This window comes from Streptopelia decaocto, assembly GCF_964273445.1.
Source record: "Streptopelia decaocto genome assembly, chromosome: 2".
Lineage (NCBI taxonomy): Eukaryota > Metazoa > Chordata > Aves > Columbiformes > Columbidae > Streptopelia > Streptopelia decaocto.
The window spans coordinates 21,528,757-21,543,161 of record NC_138655.1 but is presented as its reverse complement, the minus strand read 5'-3'; the positions used below and the strand labels follow the sequence as shown (position 1 = coordinate 21,543,161).

The following is a 14,405-nucleotide window of genomic DNA, read 5'->3' as shown; positions in this document are numbered from 1 at the left end:
TGTTTGCATTTGCTTACTGTTACTGATTACTTGATTTTTTTTTCTTAATTATGCATATATGTTGCATACTTCTTACTGAAAACTAGCACTTACTACTTGATTTTTCTCATTCTTATGCAGAATGAACTTAGGGAAGTCTTGTTATTCGGTGCTGGTATTTGGTATCTTAGAAGGAGAGTTTGGCCTTCCATTGCAGTGTTATGTTTCTGTATATCACAGCTATTTCTTTAACTGTGCTAGAAGACCATTAATGATCTATATCTGTAAACACAGATTGTGGCTGTATCAGAATATGGAACATTTTTTGTTAAGTACTGACTGCAGCTAACATTTATGGAATTAAATGTAGTTTTGCTTTTAGCTAAATTGACCCTGAAAGAAAGCAATACCAGAGAAAAAAATGAGGGTAGTAGCATTTTTAATTCAATTTTTTAAATTAGTGAGGCCAGTACCTTTCTGGGTTGAGCAGGTCTTCTTAAGTGCTGTTTTATTGACCTTGCACAAACATGAATGTTAGAGCTCACTATGTGTTCATAATCCTTAGTTGTGCTGTGCTTTGTTCTTTGGAGGCTAATTTCTCCTCAGAAGTATAAATAACAGGTTTTGTTTGAGTTTCATACTTACAGAATTGGTGTGTAAAGGTGAATAAGTTACATCTGTGGAGCACAGCCAAGGGAAATGGGTAACATTTAATAAAGGACTCTGCTAGCTCAAGTTTGTGTTTTCTGACAGCAAAGTGGTTCTGGAATTTTCAGGATGCAATTAAATGAATAGCCTTTTATTTTCATGCTTTAGCATAGCTATATAGATGGAATGAAAATTAATGACAATGAGTAATTATTACTGGTACAAATTCTTTCTTTTGCTCTTTCTTTGTGCCCATAGCAGTCACAAAAGATGAAGCAATGACTTCTGTAGTGCAATTTAGTTGTCATTTATTTTTTACATGACAAGTTTAATAATTTTAGTAAATGTCAATCTATTTTATTAAGTCAGATTTTAGGAAAAATATAACTGAAAATAAATTTAATAAGACCAGGATGAATGTGTTTTCATAACTAAAAATTAGATTATTAAGTGATGCCATTGTGTTTTCTACCTTGTATTTAGCATGATTGTTCTGTTTTCTGATCCTTCTTCAAGCCAATTCCTTGTTTATCCGTTTGGCTACTCTGAAATGTCTTTATCTGGTTATTTATTTATTTTATTAGCTCATTTTCTTTTGTATATCATCATCTCTTTCTCATTGATGTCAGTTCTTCCCAAACTTGGGCTAGACATTGGAAGTGTTTTCGAAGATGTACCCATGGTATTCTTTCACTTGAAGACAGACATCCTTTTCTTCTCTAGCCGAGTTCTTTTTCTTTCCCCTAGCTCTATCTCACCTCTGTTCCTCAATTTCCAACAATTCTGAAACCATTCGTAAGTGTCCTTTCAGATTTGTGCTAAAATATGTGGATGCTTCTCTCCCAAGCTATGAGAAATGTCAGTTTACACCTTTCAGTAAAAACAGGCCTTGCTGCATTCTTTACTAACCAAAAGGAAGACAATCACAGGCATTTTAAGGGAATAGTTACCTGTTCCAGCAAAGTAGTGCGGTACAATGTCATTTGAAGTTCAGTAGAAAATGTAGGTGACCTGAAGTTAATGCCTCTTAACTTAAAGTGGAGTTTTAAAATTCAAGGTAATATCTATGTATGGTATGCAGTGGGTTGGGGATACGTGACTTGTTCTGACATCTCTGCCCTGTGCAGCGCTGTGTCTTGTAATCATGCCCTGGTGTTTCATAAAACGACATCAGAAAGTGCCCATTTCTGCAGCACTGGCCTTCCTGGAAATGCTCTTAGGGACCTCAGTAAGTGTATCATTTTCAAAGAATAAAATGAAGTTAAGTCACTCCAAACACAGTTTTCCTAGTTTCTGGTCCAGTGTTTTGTCAGCTGATACTATGTCCTTGAATGGGTCCCTGGATGTAGTTTATCTGCCAAAGTAAGTTTTTATTATGCAGCTTGTAGCAGTACAAACCATGAACTTTGCTGCAGAAAACCTATTTTCTTTGGCAAAAAGAAAACAGCAAGGACAACAGTTCTTATGGTAATGAACGGATAGAAAGCAATGTATCTTAGCTGCAAAAGGTATTATTCTGTAATGACTTAGTGAAAATCCTAGACTTTAAATGATAGACTTCCTTGATGATCACCTAAAAAAAATAGCCATTAGAGCAGATAAAATTAAAGCAGAAAGCATCTGATTTTCTTTGTAATTCCAAGTAAACTGGGAAGCTTCAGAGAGACATTGCATTCTAAAGTTCCAAATCAGTGCACAAAACCATTTTTCCCAGAGGTAGATTAATTTTAATTAAATCTTGTTGACTTTGCCATGAGGTACTGGGCTGAAAAAAATGGACCTGCCTCAGTTGTATCTTTATGCTCCAGTTAGAACTGTGAAAAATATTTAAGCTAGAAGAGGAATCACAATTAGTCCTACAATCACACCTCTTGAATATAAAAAAAATCAACAACTAGACAGTTAGGTTCAGCAATTTCACCTCCTCACGATGCTGAGATAATTGCATTTTATTCCTAAAATGGACATATAATGATTCGTCTTCCTGTACCATTCAAAAGGAATTATTGAAAGAAATTCAATTTAACTGGTGTTTCCTTTTCTTAAAAAAAAATGTATATTTTGGGTGCTTCTCATGCCTCCTAGCTCAAGTAAATACGATTGATGAATTTATTTTCCTTTAGAAAATATGTATCAATATTTGAAGCAAGAAATTGGATCTTTGAATGAAATAAAGTTGAAAGCAAAAATAATACAGTTGCAACACAGCAGATTTTTTTTTTTTGATGCAGAGATTCTTCCATGATAATCAGAGTGAGACGGAATAAAGGAAGATGTGTCACTTAAACAATGGAAAAGGAAGGAATATTTTAGAGATGAGACTCACTCAAAAGAAACTCTGGATGCTACTACCAATAGTAGTAGTATCTCAGCTTCTCCTCCTCGACAACCTTGTTCTGGATGATGACAGACTACATTGCAGTAGTGACTGATGGACTGGCTTAGATCAATACCATTTATTCTTGCCTACTTTACTTCTTTGCTCCTTCTTCAAGTAATTAAACACATTTATAAGAATGCTCGAGTCTCATTTGCAGATTTTCACAAAAGCTGTCAGTTCTTTTCAGAGTGAAGCCCAGTGAAGTTAACTAAACCAGGAGATTTCCCTCAAGACAAGCATTTTAAATTTCATGCTCTATGTGGCATATGGGTACTTCACTCAGAAGTACTTTTTTCTCTCTAAAAATGGGATTTATTTGGAAATTTATACTATGGTATATCATCGAGTACCATGAAGCCTTACAGTTATTATAACAATCATTAATGAAATTAACACTGACCCCATTTCCAAAGCTTTTAACGTAATGACCAGCACTGCCTTTACTCCACTAACATAAATCTCCGGTATTAAATGGAAATCTTTCCAAAGTAAGATAGTTACACTGCCTTAGTCCTGATAAAACCCAGGCTCCGTGACACTGTCAAAGAAAATGAATTCCAGAGGTGTGTGATCATCAGGAAAATATTCTTCTGGTATTCCAATCAGCTGAAGATAGGAGCAACCCAGGAGACCATAAATCTTATAGTGACATGAAAGAAAGATAAATTAGTCTCTTTGAACTCGTTACCAAGATATGGAAGGCTCCAACTTTTATCCAGTGTAGCGAACAGCAGAAATTAATAAACAATCCAGTAGATGTGTTCTCTTAGCTCCTGTTTTACAAAATGAAAAGGCCAATTTTAATCTTACTGTCATTTGGAGAATGATCTGTCTTCTAGTTTACACATATATTAGCCTTTGTTTCCATCACAGATCACTTGGACACATTGACACTCAACACAAATTTGGAGACCTTTAAAGGTCCAAATCAGTCATCTGAAAGTGGAGATACTGCAATAAATCTCTTAAAATATAATTTCTGCAATGTATAACCACCATGAACTTCAGGATCAATGTAGCTGTTACTTTACATACTAAGGGGCTTCATGATGAGCCTGCTCCCCCAAAAAAGTTTTTGTGTAAAGGATCTCCTCCAAAGAGGATGATAACTCTGTATTTCACAAAGAGAACATCTTCTTTTTACCTGAGTGTATCTATTGAAATCATTACTGTGTTGGCTGCACTTATGTTGTTGGTAATCATCAGTGGGCTGTTGTAGGACTTAATTTTTGCTGTCTGCTTTGTGCTATTAATCTTCTCTCTTAAATTGGTACAATCTGGAGAATAAGAGGTAAAAGTACAAACTGCCTGTGAGCACTAAGGAAATCAACTTTCACTTTAATACATCATTCTGAGGTAGAGAGGAAAGAATAATGTCTGAAAACTGTTAGTCCATGTATTTTCAGCTTCTGTTTTCAGTATTTTGCATTATTAATCTTGCATAATACTTTGTTTGTAATATTTTAAATCACTTTTTTTTCCTTTTTTTTTTTTTTTTTTTTTAAATGGCAAATAGTAAGTTCTGATGAAGGTGAAAAACAGAAGTCTCTTTTGTAGCAGATGAAGTTTTCAATGCATTGTTTCAAAAATCAATCAAATCTCTGTTCTAGGCCAACACTTCTTGACTAGTGAGACACATCTCATTGGTGAACCATCCAGAACTGCAAATGAGGCATAAAGCAGGATTCATGTACTGTAATAAGGTGCAAAGAAATATCAATTGATTGTGAGTCAGCTGAAGGTAAAATTGGTTGAAATATACTACTCCACGCATTCTACAAGGTGCAGCATCTACTGCGTATTGAGCCTGCTCTATCAAATGTGTATTACACATAGTCCTCTGCTTATTCAACCAGAGTATAACAGCTTTCTGTTCCTGTCAGGTAAAGCAGCTATTCCTTTATTCAGGGAAATGAAGTCTCAGTTAGACCTTTTCGAACTCCAGTTGCCCAATTCTCCCATCTTAATAGTATTTTTTAAATACTTTTTAAAATATTATATATATATTTTATACCCCATGTATGAACAGGCACAAATGTGTATTATTTAATGGAAAAAAACAGATATATTTCTCTTGTAGGAAACCTACCAGTCCTGCAGACATGAAACAAAATTAGCAGTATGTGTGAATTATGGTCTTGCAGGTTGAAGAAGCAATTGCTACACTTATTAGACAAATAGGTTGTTTTTGTTTGCCAAATATAAATTCTGTCCCAGCACTTTTTAGATAAATTATGTCTTAGGTCAGGGTAGTGTGTTAAAAACCATGTATCCCTAGATTTTAGGTATTCTTTTTTAATATGGGAGATTAACCATCACTAGGAATTTTGCTAGAAAACATGCAGATCTGTAAAATGTGTGGATTGTTTGCTGGGACAATGCATGGGCAGGAAAAAGGAAGAGAATGTGCACACCTGGATTTTTATTTTTTGTTGCATACTGTCAGAACACAGCCAGGGCAGGAACTGGAAAGTGCTCTCAGATCCAGCAATAGAAATGCAACCACAGAGTTATATTCATACCTCCTAAATAAGGTACTTAGACAAGCATAAGAACACTTCATTAAACCTATTTTTGGGCACTCATGCAATTTTTGGTCACGTGATTTTTTTTTACTTGCTCCTTTCTATTGATTATACAGGAAGAAAAAGATAGCTAGGCTTCTAAACCATGTACCGTAGTCATCTGTATTTAAGTGGAATCTAGTGATCTGTGTTGATAACTTCAAGCAATGATTCAGACAATCTAAGTTCCAACTCTGAATTTGCCTAAAATCAATAACATCTTCCTTTTTAAGCACAGAAGTCCCTAAGCAAGGAATACTTAGAAATGCCCAGATCTGGTGGGGCAGGAACTGGGCACTAGAGCTTTGTTGCAAACCAGAGGTAGGCAACAATGTACTTAAAATTAGTGTTCAGAGTTGTTTTTGTGAACATGTTATGTAGCATATGATATTATTATCAAAATAGCAAAATTCGAAGTGCCTTACCACTTGTGCTGGAAAAAACCCCTCAAACTCCATACTATATCACTTGATGTGTTCGACTCAGAAGATGCAACTTGTGCTTTTTCTCTATTTTGTGGTCTGCCCTAGAAGTAGAAGCCTTTTGTTTCACCATGCAAGTTGTATATATTGGGTAATATTCAGAAGCGTGAGACGGAGAGAGATAAGAGAAATAATTAAGATTAAACATTTCATGTAATTGTTTTCAACTATTCTATGCCTTGTCACATTTAAATAAAATTTCCCATATTACCTCTCAACTAATGCATGAAGGAGAATTCCGTGGAGAGGTTTGAGAAGCCATAATCTATATTGAGCTAAGGAAATTAACCAATAAGTCAAAGTTGTTCATTTTAAAGATAGCTTAAAAATAATTATACTGGGAGGCATACCTGGTTCTGAGGCATACCTACTGAATCATTTCAAGAAGTAGTACTGTTGTGGTATAGTCTATCACCATTTCTAACAAAAGGACAAATGATAATTTTTGTATTTCCCTTGTCCAATTTATGTTTTTTCTTTCCTCTATCTTACTCATCCTGGAATGCGCAACTTGGATGGTCAGTGCCAGTTTTTGTGTGTGTCCATATTAGGCCTAACAGCAGGATTTTTCAAGTGAACATATGGCGCATTTCCTAGTATGCGCATCAGGAGCAAAATCAGACCTTTCATTGTTTTATCTGAGTTTTTAAAAATGTAGATTTTTTTTTTAACACTGAAACTTTATAATACACAAGTCATCTAGCATTTAACTTTCACAATTCTTTTTTCCTTTCATACATTTAGAATTTACTTAAGCCATAGCTGGTCAAAATAGGGTAAAATCCCAGCTTCCAAATATGTATTTGTAAAATATATTATTTTCAAATGAATAAAATCTCATGTTTAACTTGTTTGTCACCTTTTAAAAAGTTTTAGAGCCATACTGATCAGTGGATCATGATAATTTCTCCCATTTACTTAGATGATGATTAGACACAGGGAAATGTAAATGAATTGTTTGGTCTCATCACAGAACTCCAGCATACCTAATTAGGGACAGTTGACACTTTCCTGTTTAGGAAGGCCAAAGCAGATCTGGAATCTCCCATCAGGACTTAGCCTTTTGGGTTGATGTAGTCTTTGCTCCTTTACTTTCTTGGAAATCTATACGTGTCAAGGTTAATTTTGTATTTCATTAAAAAAAGACATTTGCTTGCTTCTTCCCCCCCATGTTAATGACATTAGTTCTGAGAATTTTCAGAGATAGGAATATCCAGTTTCCCGTAAAGGTGTAAAATGTAAACTGACAGCTTATCTTTGTATTTTATCCTGAATGTAAGTAGATTAATGAGAGTGTCCTCTTAACCCTTTGGAGTGTAGTGGTCCTTGCTGGGTGAGCTCATGGCTGAGGAGCAGCACACCGACTGCTTCCATGGGCACCGGAGCAGTTCCAAGATCTGGAAATGTGCTAGAGGCTGAGTGCTGAACTGTGCTTCTGGGCCTTGATCCAGAGGCTGTTGGCATGGAGCGTTATCCCTGATTTCACTGGAATTAGGCTACTTGACAGTGGCTGCTACAGGGAATGGCAGCTCAACAGATTTTGGAACAGCAAAGTTCTAGCACCCTAAACACAGCAAGTAAGAGAATGGGTTTGGGTTCATACATCTTCTCTGGACAACTGTCATTATTCTTATCTGTAACCTGAACTGGATCACTGAAGCTTCATTTCCTGAAGTATTTAATAGATCATGTACTTACAAAGTTTGTGATGATTAGATATTTTTGTAAAGCTCATTCTAAGGATAAATTGTTATTATTTCATTATTTTGTATTACTGCTGGTGGAACATGAGATAAACTTTGGTTACTCCTTTGTGCATGGAATACCAGTAGCAGCAAGTCCACTGGAAACTGAGGAATGAGGAAGTTAAAATACTGGAGAGGTGGTTCTGTGAGCACTGGAATCAATATAGCCTATGATGTTTCCTCTGAGATGTGGAGAATCACAATAAGAACCTTTTCCTATCACTTAAGATGGTATCGTCAAACTTAAGATGGCAATGATGTGGCTATTTATTAACCATATTCTTACTGTCTTTCTACTGCCAAAATCAGTTGGCTCAGTTCTGCCCGCCCTTCTTCTATGTGCACTGACTTTCTCCTGCTATGATGATGCTGATTTTCACACAGTTTGCTGGAATTTAACTGTTTTGATATTTATGCCTGTATGAAATTAACCACTTTCCTCAAGCATAATAACCATGGTGATAGACGGTAATATGGACAGAAAAAATGGATAAACAGACTGTCCAGATTTCTAAGTCTCACATCCTTAGTTTAAAATCTGTAGCTTAGGCTAAAAGGAGAATCTAGATTACTGTTAAATGGCTAAATAGGAGGAAGATGAAGAGGGACATTGAAAAGAAATATATGAATATGGATACAATGCCTCAAAAATGAAACTAAGGAAACAGGGAAATGCAAAAGATACTGAGATAAAAATACAAGCAAGAAAAAACAATATTTGGTGGATAAACACAAGGATGAATTTACTTTATTTTACATTACTGTAGTTTGTTAGTGGATATTTTCTGTAACAAGGCTTGATCTCTTAGCTGGAATTTCAGTATCTTCCATTGTAGATCTGTGACCTCACTACCAGGGAATAAAATCAGTATCACTTTTCTGTTCTCAATGAATGTTTAACTCAGTGAATTAAATAGTTCTTTCAATATTTAATTATTTTAGGGGAGAGAGAACAGCCTCAACAGCAAAGACAAATTCCCTTTGGAATAGCTAAGAGGGTGTTGATGAGGACTTTGTGGGCATATTTGAGGTAGTCAGGAGAGGAACCAGGGACTCAGTTTTCCATGTTCTTAGGCACTGTTCTAATTGCCAGGCTTCCTGTAATAAAAAGAAGGGTGTGTTTTGAATGACTGCTCAGGCGCCTGCTCAAGAAGAGGATTCATTCTTACAGTTCTTGGGCAGAGACCGATGCTTTGCTGCAGCCTGGATTTAGGTACTTTTATCATTTTGGGGTTGGGGCTTTATCGGCATCCCTCTCTTTATAATTTCCTATCCTAGGTATTGAAGATACTGGCTTCTATGACTCCTTTTCTTATGTGATTAAATTGACAGTTGTAGATTTTGGCTTAGTTCTTGTTAAACTTCTCTTGTGAAGCTGAACATTGATGTGAAGAAATACAAATGAATGTGTGCTTTACTGCCAAAGGAATTCTGGTTGCATCTCACTTGCAGTAGCAAAGTGAAATATCCAGCCTTGAATTTATATATCAGTTAGTCCTTTAAAATCATGTCCCAGCTTGGGGCATCAGCTTGCTAATCTGACCCAAAATGAGTAGTTTTATGAACTGCAGTAATATAATATCATGCAATGTGCAAGGCCACCATTAACTTACCTGTCTGAAAAGCATTTGTTCAGATATGTTTTCTTTTTATAATGAGAATGCCTAAATGGTCAGTTTTTTTAAAATCCTAAATATTTAGCTAAATGCTTTGGTAAGGACATATTGAAGAGCAATGGTAGCTGTATTACAGGCATTTATGTGTGGTTAATTACCCAATTTTATTTACTGTATAGATGAATAAGTAAATGTTTTAATCCATGTGCATTTAGAAAAACTCACTCTTACCCTCATACTCCAAGTGGCTCATCTCTGCCATTTTCTTCTGTGATTCCATTGAACTATACTTACGTAATATCCAATAAATTATAATGGAATTGAATCCAAAATTGTAGTTGATAGTATCTTTTATCACAGGACAATCTTTGCCTTACGAGCTGTAATATATAGCTTTAATGGGATTGCTTGACTTTACCTTGTTTAAGATATAACTTTCTGTGAAATATCTTTTCTGTGTGGCTATTATAAAGAAGTGATACCTTTAAGTAATGTTTGAGATAACATATTTGTACATATTGTCAACTTTGTACAGTAGGTTTACCTTAAGAGCTTTCTGAATCCTAGAATTATTTTCAAAGAAGTTTAATCTTATATTTGAAACAGAAATGTTTTATATAAATTGAAAAAATATCCATACATACTTGGGAGCTTTCTAGAATAACTTTTCTTCCAAACTGCTCTTAGCTGGAGGGTTTTTATTAAGATTCCGCTTGGCTAGAGAAATAGATATCTGTATGGATCTCAGTGTAGCCTGGCTTAATGGATCCAATGATGCTTTCCCAGGCTTGTCTTTTCATTTTGAAATAGGCTGTCAGCCATGTCTGGTATTTGCTTTGACTATTTGGTAATCGTTTTTCCTATTCTGTGCAATATCTTTAAAGCACTTTGTGTTCATGACGATGAAATCCTTTGTAAAACTGGTGTAGAAATGAAATGTATCATTATCAAAGTATAATCAGCAACAGTGTTTAGATTTATATGTAAGTATAAATACACAAAATACAATAATAAAAATCCCTATAGAAATTATTTGAATCGGGCCCTCAGATGTTAGGAAATGCCAGAATTGCAAGTGCTTGTGTAGTGCTTGGCTTACCTGGTGTGTGTTGAAGTACACAATTAGGGATGTTTTGTAAAAAGAAGCCTGTATAGGTAGGACTTCTTTTTCTTCTAATATGGATATTGAAAGGTGTAGAGTGAGTGACCTCAAGAACAGAATAGGAAATCTCAAGTTTAAGTAAGTTAAATATCAAATAAGAAAAAAAAAAAAACAAACAACAAAAAAATCTGTCTGTTCCAGAATTCTTATGTGAGTCTTCTAATCTGGGGATGCTGAGGATATAATTTCCTAAATCTTAAAAATGACACTAAATCCCTGTGCCCTTCACCACAGTAAATTTTTTAATATAAAAGGCACTGACACATTTGAAGATCACTAACAGGATTGACATAACGTAACTAGTTTCTGTACTGTTTTGTTCTCAGACAATATTAATGCACAGAAAGTAAATTTTGTGTGTGGTTCCACAGAGTTCTTTTGATTGTCAGTTCCATTCTGGTTCTGAAAGAATGGGCACTCAGCTCATGCTCCTTCATTCCATCACCTCCTCCAGCCCCTTCTTGCCAGGCCTCTTTGCTTCCTTGATTCTTCTCAGCCCAAATGATTACATTTTGGAAAATATGGAAGTAACTAAGAAAAGGGTTTAGGAATAAGTCTAGAATATAGTCTTAACACCATAATAATAATCCATATAGTAAATATGGGAAGGAATTGTTTGTTGGCCAAAGGGTCTCTTGAATAAAAATAGAAGGGTCAGGAAACAAAGGCAATTCTGTTTATTTTTCTGTAGCATTTATTTCTTGAAATATCCACCCCTATACTTCTATCAATAGTAAGTTCAATCTTGATGAAAATTCCAGGTGTCCAAAAACATGTGTATTTGCACAAACCCTCTGTCATTATAGATGAATTTTGCTGCTAGTAGCAGCTAAGGAGTATTTGCCTTTAAATGTATCCTTTTATGTCTTCCATATTAAAGGTTATACTTGCCTGAATAGCTACAGAGTACTCTCCATTCCTTACCTCAGAATTAAATGAAAAAAAATATAGAGGTTTTAAATACGTTTCCCATTTTGTCGCTAGTTTTAGAACAATTTTACAAAAAAAAAAAAATAAAGAATGTATGTCATAACTTCCATTTTAAATATCTGAAAATTAAGAGATAGAAAGGAAAGTGTCAGATGTTTAGACCTTGTTTGCAACTACAGGGACATTTTGGCTTTGGTGACCATTCAGAAAGTATAAAGAAAAAAGGTGATATAATTGAAATATACCATAAAATATTGGTTCTCCACGGTCAACATCATCTCTGAACTGTTAAGCGGTGCATGTAAGTCTAATAATTATTAGAATAAGTTGAATCATTTGTAATGAGATGATTCTGTTTCCTGCCATGGATACAAAAATTTTGTCTTTTTGATGGAACGAATGTATAGGCAATTTTTTTTTTATGTTACAAACATGAATATTCTGTAATGTTAGTAAAGTGGTTACCAAATAGTAAGTTTTAATTTTGTTATAGAAAGGTAGTCATAAGTACTCATTAGCTCCGAATCCAAGATCTCAACAGTTAGGACTTTTGCCATACGTCTAGCCTGGTGCTTTTTACGACAAACTGTAATAGATTCCTCAAATGCAAATGTTTCCATACTGCATAGTATGCTATAGGCATAAAAATAGATACTAAAAACTATTTTATGTGGTTTTCACATGAGTTTTGGGAACAGTTTTAGTAGCAGATTTTTGTATCTTTTTTTTTTTTTTTTTTTTTAATATTTAACATGGGTGTTAGTAGGGAGTCTTCTATAGCTCTTTTAGAGGGGCTTGGAGATGAATTTGTTCTTTTCTTTTTTTTTATTATGGAAAATCTGAGTTGTTGCTGCCATCCTTCTGGCCAAAGAAACCTGGATGAGTACTCCCTTCTGAGCACATCAATACAACACTTTTAATTAGCTGGAAGGTTGCTTATTCCCAGATCTTCTGGGATTAAAATCACTTTCAGTGGAAGAGCTTTAATAATGGCCCTCATTTTATGTTGGTTTATTTGGAGATTTTGTAATTAGTGCTAAGATGTTAAAAGCTGTGGATAGAAAATGAGATATTCCAAGGAAAATCTTTTTAATTGTTATTTTTCAATTTGTCTATGATAGAATATATTCTGTACTGTGCCAGAGGATGACATTACAGAACAAGCATTGAAAGAAAAGAGAAAAAATACGTTCTGCAGTCAGGGATGCTTATTTTCTGTACATTTAATGGTATTCACTGTGCATGTTATGCTGCAGAGTCTCGCTGTATTCTGTTAGATGACTGATTGTGCTTCTTGCTCTTTGACTTCCTGTGCTGTGTGTGTACCGGAGACGCAGGCTCGTAAGGCAGTGGGTTTTCCTCGAAGTAGACAGGTGTGGAGCACCCAGAGAAGTGATTGATTTTGCTTGGTTGCATCATGGCTGATTCTGTGTAATAAACTTTTAAAAGATGCTGAAGACTTCTTAATTTTAAATGCAGTACATACATAATGCAGCTGTTCCTTTTAGTGGTTGTTCAAGGTAGCGTGATAAATCATTGCCTTGATGCTGTATGTACAGTACCAGACAGAGTAGTTATGTATAGAATGTGTACTGTTTGCTTCAGTCATGAATTGATATTACATTTAAATGTTTGCACTGAAAAACATGTTATCTCACGTAAGGTACGGTATAGCTTTTCAGATATGAGATGGAAGATCTACTGTTACAGTCTCAGTGCTACATGTTATTTATTATATGAAGAATTTTTTAGTGTGATCTTTCTGTTCTGAAGAGCTGCCTTTACATTGAAAGAAAAAAACCAAACCCTACATACACAGTCAGTGATGTTAGTCATTTTTAGAGGGGAGGGAAGGAGGAGGGGAAGATGCAGAAATCCTCCTCCTCTTAGACAGTAGTAACAGTGTGAGGATGCCTTGTCCTCATTTTTTTTTACTTCTGAGATTTTATTGCTGGCAGCCAGATGTGCTGAAACTCCTGACGACAGCATCTATTCACTGTGTGTTTTTAATAGGCTTAGAGAAATATGAGTAGAGTACATGAAAGCAGCTCAGCTTCACACTTCAGCTGGGAATGCCCAAAAAGCTCACTGCTGTTTAGAATTCTTGCTACAGTCAGGAGAAAGCCGCACGGGTACTAAATCTTCTACGACTGAATTAGAAGAATAATGACTGTACAATTAACCATCAGCCCGTGCTCATTTAGGCACAGTTTTTACAGGGATCAGGAGAAATATGGAACTTGATTGGCATGTTTGCATTTGATGGTGTGTACAAAACAGATGACTTTTAAGACAGGTGGTGAAGAAAAATAGAAGGTAAAGAAACAGAGAAAATGCAATTTGAGACGCTGCGCCAGGTCTGCAATTCTGTTTTATCTCATTTTCATGGGGTTTTCTCATCCCCTCCAAATATTTTACAAAATGATATTTTTGGACAAACGTTGAACAACACTAGGTGAGTAGAAATGAAACATTTTTGCCTTACTATTTCTATGCTTCTGCAGATAGTAATCTATTTGCATGTTTTCCAGTGAAGTACTGTTATAATTGCACTGTCAGATACTAATATTTTTATGGTAGCAGTGAGTCTCTTCTGTTGGTGCTTTTATGTTTTATGTAAGGATTTAAATGAGAACCCAATCTGCAGAAATAAAGCCAGAAAAGATAGAATAAAATATTTAAGATGGTTATGTATCTTTCAAATACATTAGCTGCCATTAGAAGCTAGCATTATTAGCTGTAATCCTTAAAGCATATTAAATATTCATAAACAAATTTGTCTGAGAAAATCATTCCTGTGTGGATGTGGCAGTGAAAGGATTAAATGCTCAAAAATGTGTCTGTTTAACCATACACAATTTGCTGGAAGATGTAAATTAGTAGCCCTACATACCATTTG

At 35.1% G+C, this 14,405-nt stretch overlaps 1 protein-coding gene across 29 annotated transcripts in view; it reads left to right on the top strand.

Moving 5' to 3' along the window:
- RIMS2 (regulating synaptic membrane exocytosis 2) overlaps nucleotides 1-14,405 on the top strand; it is a gene marked incomplete at its 5' end in the record, with an annotated part of 471,635 nt that overhangs the window by 126,037 nt on the left and 331,193 nt on the right. For 11 of the 29 annotated variants that reach the window (XM_082045218.1, XM_082045217.1, XM_082045226.1 and 8 more), the window contains one exon: nucleotides 13,840-13,961. The exons of the other annotated variants lie outside the window; for them this stretch is intronic. In XM_082045218.1, coding sequence (XP_081901344.1) covers nucleotides 13,840-13,961 — 122 coding nt within the window. Of the gene's footprint in view, nucleotides 1-13,839; nucleotides 13,962-14,405 lie in introns of those variants that run through there. 29 annotated transcript variants of the gene reach the window in all.